Source organism: Molothrus aeneus, chromosome 2, assembly GCF_037042795.1.
Source record: "Molothrus aeneus isolate 106 chromosome 2, BPBGC_Maene_1.0, whole genome shotgun sequence".
In the NCBI taxonomy this organism is placed as follows: Eukaryota; Metazoa; Chordata; class Aves; order Passeriformes; family Icteridae; genus Molothrus; species Molothrus aeneus.
In genome coordinates this window covers 112,227,231-112,237,618 of record NC_089647.1, presented here as the reverse complement: position 1 = coordinate 112,237,618, position 10,388 = coordinate 112,227,231, and the positions used below count along the sequence as shown (strand labels likewise).

At 51.4% G+C, this 10,388-nt stretch overlaps 1 protein-coding gene across 2 annotated transcripts in view; it reads left to right on the top strand.

Annotated features, from left to right (window-relative positions):
- Positions 1-7,967: 7,967 nt before the first annotated feature.
- PDE9A (phosphodiesterase 9A) overlaps positions 7,968-10,388 on the top strand; it is a 57,916-nt gene continuing 55,495 nt past the window's right edge. For both annotated transcript variants that reach the window (XR_010783219.1, XM_066545534.1), the window contains exon 1: positions 7,968-8,248. Coding sequence is in view for 1 of the 2 variants with exons in the window: in XM_066545534.1 (XP_066401631.1) it covers positions 8,180-8,248 (69 nt within the window). In the remaining variant the exon portion in view is untranslated. The remainder of the gene's footprint in view (positions 8,249-10,388) is intronic.

Below are 10,388 nucleotides of genomic sequence, written 5' to 3'. Positions count from 1 at the left end.
TTTGTCATCCAATCTTTTGAGTTCCTTTGGTGGTGGACCTGTGACTTTTGGAGGTGGTAGGAAAGCTCTGGAGAGTTGTGTGACTCCCAGGAAAAGTCACTCTCAAGTATTCTTAATTTTGGGAATTAGTTAAAAATGTCCCCATTTCATGTTGGCTTCAAATGTTCTGGCAGAGCAGACCAGACAGTTTCAGTGCTGCTGGAGGCTTTTGTCATCTTTTTTCACATGGATTCTGTGACAGTTTTTTGGCCTCCCTCCCTAAAAGCTGAGAGACTCTTTCATCTCTTCTATTGAGAAAACGTTCTGCCCCTTAATGGAGACAGCCCCGCACAAAGGAACAAAAATGAGAAAACACCTACATCACAGAAAAAAAAATCTCATATATCTGAGAGATTATCTTAGCTATTTATGAAGACTGGCACTTTGAAAATGTTAACGTGGGAAGTCTAAATTTCAATGTACTGCAAAGAATTGTGCAAAGTCTGCTTGACCCTCCAGGAATTCCACGTGGCTGGCTCTGAAGTGATGCTGCTGAGGGACAATCTCCCACCCCAAAAAGCAGCCCTGTCTTGGTTTGGAAAGCCAGGAGTCTGCTAAGGAAGGCAGGAGCCTCTCCTGAAATGGAGAATGTGAACCCTCCCCACTCCTCCCAATTGCTATAAATTTTAAATTAAGGGGCTCTCAGGCAACAAATATGGCAGCAGGAAATAACAGTTCTTTAATAGGGAAAAGAAAAAAAAATAAAAGGATAAAATAAACAATGCAGTGCACTAGAACAACACTGCCAGAGTCAGAACCCAGCCTGACACCCTGTGGGTCAGGGTGTTGGCAGCAGAACCATTGGAATTGTGGCTCAGCCCTCCTGCAGTGCCAGGGGTGGTTCTGCTGCAGCAGGGGTCCTGTAGAGAAGGATGTGTTCTTCTTCTGAAGATGCAGTGGGAGAGGCAGCTGCTGCTCCTCTGGGGAATCCAGTGCAGAAGCTGTGCTGGTGTTCCAGAATCTCCAGATTATATCCAGGTAGGAATGCTTGGCCCCTCCCTCTGGGCTCACATCTCCCAATGGGATGCTGTAGTTCTTATCAGCCATGCAGTGACATTCAATGGCTGTTATCAGCAGATGTCCCCCCAGAGGGAGGAGTGATTGTGGTCACTCAGCGAGAGAGATAAGGCAAACTGCCCACTTGACAGAGGTAATCTGCCATACAGATGGGAGTTGAAAACATCTTGCACTGCAATCTTCAACACAGCCCCAAGCAGTGAAACCCTTTGCAGACATTGCTGCTGCTGTGCTGATGTTGTTGCAGGGGTGATCAGCAGAGCAGGAGGCTCCAGGGATGAGTCAGAAATTTTCACCTCGTGCTCTGCCCATGCCAGGTCTGTGGCACTGTCGCCACTGTCACCCTGTCCCCAGCTCTGTGAACTGAGGGACAGATTGCACCAGGCTGGCAGCAGGATCAGCAGCCCTCAGCCTCTGGGTTAATCTTTGGCTCGCCCAGATTTGGGGATGTCTGAGCTCTGCTTGTCAGGGAGATGGAGGAGCTGATTTGCAGTGAGTCACTGCACAGCTCTGAGCTGCTCACATGGCAGCCTCCCAAACCAGGCATCTGAGGGAACTTCACTTTCCTGCACCACAGAAAGTGCCAAGCAGCTTCCTTCAAGTGGAGCCATCTATCCCTTCTGTCACAGACATCTTTTATGGAAAATCCTTTCCTTAGGATTTTTCCTCCTGAGAAGCTGAGAGGCCTCAGGAACAAAATGTAAACAATGGTTATCTGCTGCTGTGGAATGCAACAGGTGCATCTGGGATTGGCCCATGTTGGTTGTTTCTAATTAATGGCCAATCACAGCCCAGCTGGCTCGGACAGAGAGCTGAGCCACAAACCTTTGTTATCATTCTTTGCTATTCTATCCTTAGCCAGCCTTCTGAGAAAATCCTTTCTTCTATTCTTTTAATATAGTTTTAATATAATATATATCATAAAATAATAAATCAGCCTTCTGCAACATGGAGTCAGATCCTCATCTCGTCCCTCAACCTGGCACCCCTGTGAACACTGTCACACCCTTCCCTCCAGTCTGGGACCATGGGCTGCAGCTCCTGCTCAGACCTTGCTGCCAGGAGCATGAGCCAGCCTTGCCCAGTGGAGGGAATTGATTTTTCCACTTCTTGGCCACCATCCCTCTAAATGATCTACTGGGTGACTCCAGGCACACTTAATTTCATTTTTTTTTTTTTTTTCATCAGCTCTTGAAAGTTCCAGTTGGGTCTCTTTAATTTCTTCCATAACCTTGTGAAAACACAGCTCTGGGAGCTGGGCTTTCCCAGCAGCTCTGCTCCAGGGATCAGCAGGGTCATTCCTGCCAGCTGTGTGTGTTTGTGTGCTTTGCCTTGCAAGCTCCACATCCTGCAGAGGTGACTGGGACTGGATTCTTGGCTCTCCCCTACCTGAAATGAAAGCCCAGGAACAGACAGCTGGATTGAGGAGATGGCAGTGGGAAACAGAGGTAGGAAATGGAAAGCAGAGAGGGAAGGGAGGCTGGAAACCAAGCAGAGAGGCTGCAATGGAAAGCAGGGCAGCCAAGGCTCTCTGCAGGCACGGCAGGGCACAGGGATGGAGATTGCTGGGGTCCTGTGGCTCCTGGAGGTGAAATTGGAATTGAATTCCACTGGAAAGTGGGATCAGGACGGAGGGTGTGCTGTGCTGTGTTTCAATGCTTGTGGAGAGAGAGCTCCTTCCACACCCATCAGGGAAAGGCAGTGGGTCTGCCCCACTGGGAAACCTTCAGGAAACCAGCCTGGCACCTGCCAGGCACTGCAAGTGCTGTAGGAAACGGATCACTGAAGAAATGCTAACACAGAGCAGGAGAAAAAAAGGGTTTTTCCCTCCACAAACAAAAGAGAAAAGCCAAGAAATGCCAGATGTTATGTTGGACAAGTGCTTTAAAAGTGCTTTATGGCTTGAGTCTGCTCTTCTCCAAGCCAGCACTGCACACACAGATATTTGTGAGGTACCAGGGATGGCTGCTCTCACTTCCACAAGATTTGAGCCTATTAACTGGCTCTGACACACAGCAAGAATCACTGGTAGGCAGCAGAATTTTCCCTACAGCTGTAAAGAGAAAGAAGGCAGTGTTATCACCAGGGTGGCCAAGGCTGCTGGAGTGAGGAGCAGAGCTGGTTCCTGGGTGAGTAATCCCACATCTCCCACCCACAGAGCTCTGCTGCTGCACCCAGTGCCCCAGAGCAGCCACGTCAGATGTCACAGCTCCCCTCCAGCCCACGTTCCTGGGGCTTTGCCATGGAAACCAGGCTGACAGCGAGGGTGGCTGCACTGCATGGGCTGGGGATGGGGCTGGGGAGGGCAAAAGGACCCAAAAGCGGGGCTGGAGCCACGAGTGAGGTGGAGAGATGTGCTGCTGACTGGGGAGGGGCCAAACATCACTTTCAGGGTGTTCAGGGCCTGTGTGGACAAATCTATAAAGGTTCTTGTGACGGTGTTCACAGGGGTCTTATGTTGAGGGCAGAGATGAGGATTTGACTCCATGTTTCAGAAGGCTTGATTTATTATTTTATGATATATATTACATTAAAACTACACTAAAGGAATAGAAGAAAAATTTTCATCAGATGACTAGCTAAGCTAAGAATAGAATAGCAAAGAATGATAACAAAGGTTTGTGGCTCGGCTCTCTGTCTGAGCCAGCTGGGCTGTGATTGGCCATTAATTAGAAACAACCACATGAGACCAATCCCAGATGCACCTGTTGCATTCCACAGCAGCAGATAACCATTGGTTACATTTTGTTCCTGAGGCCTCTCAGCTTCCCAGGAGGAAAAATCCTAAGGAAAGGATTTTCATCAAAAAAGATGTATGCGACAGGTTCTAATATTAATAATCAGTCATTCTCTAATTAACATTCAATATGATCACTTCCAGGACTGGGCCTGTGGAAATCTGGCAGAGTGTAAAAGAAATGTGAGAAGAAACGAGGTAAAATTTCCATGTGCAGCACGCCACGTTCCTTCTGTGGGTTTAGGGAGAGGAGGGAGAGCTGGGCTGGAAAGGTCAGTGGGGCTCTGCATGGAGGAGCTCCCACTGCCACAGCCACCATTTGGCTGTTAAATCAGAAAGTTTTTTCCAATCAGAAAGTTAATTCCTGCAGAAAGCCTGCATGACTTCAGGTCTGTGGGGAAAAAAAATAAAAAACCTAGAAGCAAAAATGGCAAAACACCAAAGAGGGTGAAAAGAGGGAGAGAAGACTGAGTGAAGCAGGGAGAAGAGGAGCTGTGGGAGGAGAAGAGGAGCTGTGGGAGGGGAAGGAGAACCTCCCCAGCTCCAGGGGCAATCTGGCATTTTGGCAGGTTGGAGCATGGAGAGGTAAAGCAGCAGGTCAGGGCCCTGTGGGGACATGGAGACAGACAGACAGACACAAGGGACCTGCAGCAGGAGGGATTAATGGGCAAAGAAAGCACGAAGGCTTAGATATGGAACTGGTAAGGAAGAAAGTTGATTTCATGTTTTTAATTCTGTTTTCTTGGCGCAGACATCTTTTATGGAAAATCCTTTCCTTAGGATTTTTTCTCCTGAGAAGCTGAGAGGCCTCAGGAACAAAATGTAACCAATGGTTATCTGCTGCTGTGGAATGCAACAGATGCATCTGGGATTGGGCTCATGTGGTTGTTTCTAATTAATGGCAAATCACAGCCCAGCTGGCTCGGACAGAGAGCCGAGCCACAAACCTTTGTTATCATTCTTTCTTTTTCTATTCTTAGCCAGCCTTCTGATGAAATCCTTTTTTCTATTCTTTTAGTATAGTTTTAATGCAATGCATATCATAAAATACTAAATCAGCCTTCTGAAACATGGAGTCAGATCCTCATCTCTTCCCCAATCTGAAAACCCCTGTGAACAATGACATATTTTCTATTCCCTGTTTTTAATTCTAGGCAAGCTTTTTTCAAAGTACAAAATCTTTCACTGGGAGTTTTACATTTTCTGTCTCTTTTCCCCCCATTTCAGTCCCTCTGAAGATCCCTGCTGTGCAGTGCCCAGGTCTGGATGTGCACACACTGGGTTGCAAGGGGCACTGAATTTCTTGGCTGCAGCAAGAAAACCAGGTTTGAGGGAGGCTGAGGGCTGTGTCAGTGACCCCAAGGCTGGGGAAAGACACAGATGGGAGGGGACAGGAGTGGTGCCACCCCAGGACTGCACGGGGAGTGACCTGAGCAGCCCCTTTCATCCTTAAAGCTTCTCCCTCTCCCTCTGAGCAGGGTTTGCAGCAGGGGGAGATCTCAGCCCGTGCAAAGCCAGCCTGGCTGAGCTGTGCCTCCACAGCAGCAGCCCCAGGGCAATGTGGGATCTGAACATCCTCTGGTCACTCCTTGGAAACCCTAAAAAGGTTGCTCTGCACCACCCGCACGGAGCTGACGCCAGGGCTGGGAGACAGAAGTGCCACATCCCTGGGGTTGACCCTGAGCTCTCCAAAAGGCACATTCCAGGCTTGGAATGTACAGAGGGAAGGGTGTTGGCCTCAGTAAAAAATCCACGGGAGGCAAAGCAGAGCTGTGGAACCCCTGATGGGGTCAGGGGCACAGGAGCCTGGTACTGCCCTGAGCTGGGCAAAACATTCCTCTAAGGCAAATGATGGAAAATCATTGCCTGGCACTCTGCTGCTTGGATTTGGTCCTGGATTTGAAGGATTTGATGAGAGAGGATAATGCTTCCCAATAATTTTTGCCCCACATTGCCCAGTGTATACTGAAATAAGGAGACTCTGGGAGGTTAAACCAGCTCAAGGCAGTGATCTGCTGGTGCTGCACACTCCCTTTGATGAATTTTATCTTTCAGGATTGGTCTTGAACTGGGCCTTTGATTGCATCAGGCTTTTGTCATCATTTCTGAGTGCTCAGCTTTTGAAGATTCACTCCTGCATGAAGTTCTTGAAAAGAGCAATAGTCAGCAGCTGTACAGCAAAGCAGTTTTTCCAACAAGTATTAATGTAATTAGGGAGAGGGGGATGTGTGTGGAGCTTAAGAAACATAATTTTAAATACACAGGGAGAGTAGATAGGACAAGGGCAGTGGAGGGGCAGACTGGGATCATCACAGGGATTTCAGAGCTTGTCCTTTTGCTGGCTGGAGAAACTGGTCACATTTAAGAAAAAAATAATAATCAAAAAGTAGATTCTCACCAGTGTGAGACTGTGATCATTAGATATCTCAGTGATGTGTGATCAAATCCTGAAATGCCCCAGTGATGTTGTCTGACCACTCCTGGGGTGGGTGATGACAGTGGGAGAGCTCAGTGTCCTCCTCTACAATCCCAAATGTCCCATGTGCATCCCCCAGAGTGGGTGTTCTTGTTGTCTCTCTCCAAATGGCTGCATTTTGGTCATCATGGCCATCCTCCCCAGGAACCTGCTGGGACAATCAGGTCACTCAGGCCTGAACCACAGCAAAGCAGGGTTAAGGCAGTGCTCAGCAGAGCAGGGTGTGGAATGGTGGGTCACAGAGGCCCTGACTGGTGTGCAGAGGCAGTGGGGTTGGTGTGGAGGGGCTGTTGAAGAGGGAGAAGCTCAGAATAGCCATGGGGATCACCTGTGGGGCAATCTGAGGGATCAGCCTTGGGGAGAGTTTCCAGCATAGTCTGTGGGATGGACAGACTGCAATGCAGCCCAGAGGATAACTGAGTGTGTAGTGGGGTATGGGACAGGCTGTGGCACAGCTGAGGGGACAGGACAACCCCCAGGACACCCCTGCAGTGCCCAGGGCTCTCTCCTGAGAGACTCACAGTGCCTGCTCCAAGCTGGCAGAGGAAGGATGTAAGGCAAAAGCTTGCACTTCCCAAAAAAACCACCTTGCTGCTGCCTCTGAGAGCTTTAGAAGCACCTCTGGCTTCAGCCTGAAGGGTCAGCCCAGCTCTGACGGCCAGGCAGCTCTGGGACCCACTCGACCCTCCAGCCCTACAAATCCCCTTTGTGGAGCAGCAGAGCCCTGTCTGCCTTCCCAGGGGCAGCAAACCACAGCCAAGGAGAAGCCACAGCCAAGGAGAAGCCACAGCCAAGCCCTGCTGGGGTCAGTTTTTGTCTCTCTCTGGTGCACAGAGGACTCAGGGTGGGCAGGGTGAGCATCACTGACTGTGCTGCCCAACCCGCACAGCACAAAAGAGGCCGGGAAATGCTTTTGCAGCCCCTCCGTGACAATCCCCACAAAACCAAGGGTTCGTGCTGTCAGGACAGGCTGTGTGCTGCCTGTGCAGCCTCTCTGCTGCCTCTGAGCCCCGGGCAGCGCAGCCCGGGCACGGCAGAGGGCACCGCGCTCCGGGAGCATCGCCGGGGCTGCGCTCCCCCCTGCCCTCCTCGGGGGTGATGCCTCTGCCAGGAGGCTTCACATTCCCCCAAATAACAAATTCCTTCGCCCCGGGGCTGGCGCGGATGGCGGTGGGCGAGAGGATGGGGTTTGTGGTTTCTTCGCGCTGCTGGAGCTTACGGGGGGGAAAAAAGCTCCTTCTGACCTGGTGATGATAACGGGAGGGATGTGGAGATGGAGCTGCTGAGTTTGGATTGAGACGGTGCAAGCCCTGGCTGGCAGTGGGTGTCTGAAAGGACACTTCCAGCACAGGGCATTTCCAGACGGGAGCCTGTCACTGTGCAGGCAGCTCACCAGGAGAGGCACTCACTAATAATACGGTCCTATTTCAGAGTAAAATCAAATTATATCTCTCACCACCCCGGTAAAGGGGGTTTTTCCTCCTCCGCAGTCCCCCCGGGGGATAAATGCCACTTGATCTCGTGCAAAACAGGAGCCGGCCAGTCCCAGGGTCAGAGCCCGAATGCGGATGCCCAGCAAGTCTCAGCCTCAAAGCCACAAAGAGGGGTTGTTGCTATGGGGATGGAGAGGGGGCTCGCAGGCAGCATCTGGAGCCTGTGCCTTTCCCTGTCCGAGGCAGCTGGGTTCGGAGGGAAGCAAAACTAAAAGGAGGTGGCAGAGAGAGACGGAGGCACAGCAAAATGCATGCATGTTAGAGGAGGGACCTTCCCAGAATGAGAGTACAGTGGGATACAGAAGAGCGGGGACACCGAACTGTCAGGCAGCGGTGGCTCGGCTGGCTAGGACAGACCTGATTTTCTGCTCTGATTGACACTGGGAACAAGTCCGGTGAGAGCCCAGCCGCAGCAAGATGGGATCTGCCTCCTCCACTTACCGGCCCAAATGTATTTATTTGGACATTGATGGAAGAATTCAAAAGGTACTTTTGCTGGTTTTCCGGCTGCGGGCGGCGTTTGCTGCGCGGCCGATCCCGGACGGGCTCCGCATCCCTTTTCCAGGGGAAGGGGGGGGATCCTGCGTGCCTCCTGCTTTGTGCACGGATGTTTATTTAAAGGGGAAGGGGAAGCTGGCAGAGGGGAGGGCTGGGCGCTGCCAACACCGAATCGCTGCCAGCTCTCCCTGCCGCCGTGGGGATCCTCGGTTTCGCAGCCGCCTCGGTTTCCCCTCCCGGAGCAGCATCGCGCTGTGTTTACAAAGTTCGGCCCGCGGCGAGGTTTCCCCCCCGGGCAGTGGGAGCAGGAATTGAGCTCGCCGAGCTCCCGGAGGTTGGTTCTGCCCCTGGGCACCTCGCTCGGCCCTGGCAGTGCCCGGCTCTGTGCGGTGCCGGGGCTGCGGGACCCCTCTGCCGCCCTGCCCAAGTTAATGCTCGGTAACGCCGATAATTCAAACTTTCCCTGCCGCTCGCCTGCCTTGTTTGGTTAAGCACGCTTCACAGCGCAAGGACAAATGTGTCCTGGCTAAAAGGGAGAGCTCGCACGCTGTCGGGCTGACAGCCCACTGCTTTTAAACACGAACAATGCCGACGCCTTTCTGCAAGCCTTTCCCCCCCCCCCCCCCCCGCTTCTCTTTGTCAGCGGTTCTTTGGCCGCAAACCAAGTGCCTTTTCTGTAACAGACAGCTCCAGAGCAAGTAAACTCTGATTTGCAAAATTCACATCACTCTCGCCTTCCTGCTCCAAATTTTCGAATTGGTTCACCCAGTGTCGCCTTTTGGTTTTAATTTTGTAAAGAAACAGCAGCGGTGCCGTGTCCCTTCTCTGCCCTGTGCTGTGTGAGTGAATGGAGAGCTGCTGCTCACAGTCCCATCCCACCGCACTCCTCCCCGCTGCCCTGCAAACCCACGGCCACCGCTCAAAGTCGCGTCCTCAGGAACAAGACCTTGGAGAATCCAGATCTGTGCCGGGTTCCCCAGAGAAAGCTGCTCCCCTTGATCCATCTTAGACGTAGCTTAGTCGTGATGACGGTCCCTGTGCTGCCGTGAGATTGTCCCTGCCGGCTCTGCTGAGCTGAGGGCTCTGATTCTCTTTTTCCAGGGTTTAATAAATTGGTTGTTTAATAAATTGTGGCCCCCACAGAAGCGCGGATTGAATGGAGCCTCCTGGTACCTGTACGGTTCAGTACAAAAATGGTACTGAAAATTTTGTACTGAAATTTTGTACTGAAATTTTTGTACTGAAATTTCGAAAGGGTGGGGACTGTTTCCATAGATGTCGGTAATGCACGGTGTTTGTCATCTATGCTGGATTTAAAAAAAAATAATACAGCATTTCTCCAACCAGCTTCTGGAGAGTACTTTTAACACTAAAGGCGCGGGAGAGGCACAGTCACAGGAGCAAGCAAATGCAAACTCAGGCAGCATTAAAGGGGGTTTAATCTCGGTAAATGTTAACTGTTTCTTTTGTCAGATGTAAAATCCCACCCGCGTAATGTTTGGAAGGATTCCTGAAGTAAAAATGCCGTGTAAATGGGGTTCACCCAGCGGTAAGCAGGGCATAGCTCAGATTCTCCTGCCTTCTCAGTAACATCATTAGAAAGAAGCAGAAGGGAGGGGGGGGAAGAAAAGCAGCAGCCCTTAATCTTCCAAGGAATGCAGCAGTGGAGGCTTCTGAAGGGAACTCATTAAATCAATGCTAAGCTTCTTGTCGACCAATAGCGAGGAACGAGCTTCATTATGGCAGCACTTGTTGAGTTTGAAAGGGCTCAGCTCCAACCCCAGCTGGCCCTGCTGGGCGCCGTGCAGTAGAACCGAGCATCCTACCCCAGCTCTGCTTGTGGCTGCAGCTGCTCAGAGCCAATTTTTGCGTTTCCATGGCCTCATCCTGAATTTCCACCGGTGCTGCCGCAGGGTGTGCTGTTGGCTTTGGGAGGAGGAGCTGTTTCACCTCGGTGCGGGGTAAAGGAAGGGACGAACCCGGCTGCCCCCCCCCGGGACCCTGTGCCCCGCAGGTGCTCTGCAGCAGGAGAGTGCAGCTCAGCTAAGTAGGTTTGTGTGCTGGCAGCTCCAGAGGGACACAGCAGCGAGGGCAGAGGCACCTGGTGGTTATGAAAGAAGAGCTGGCT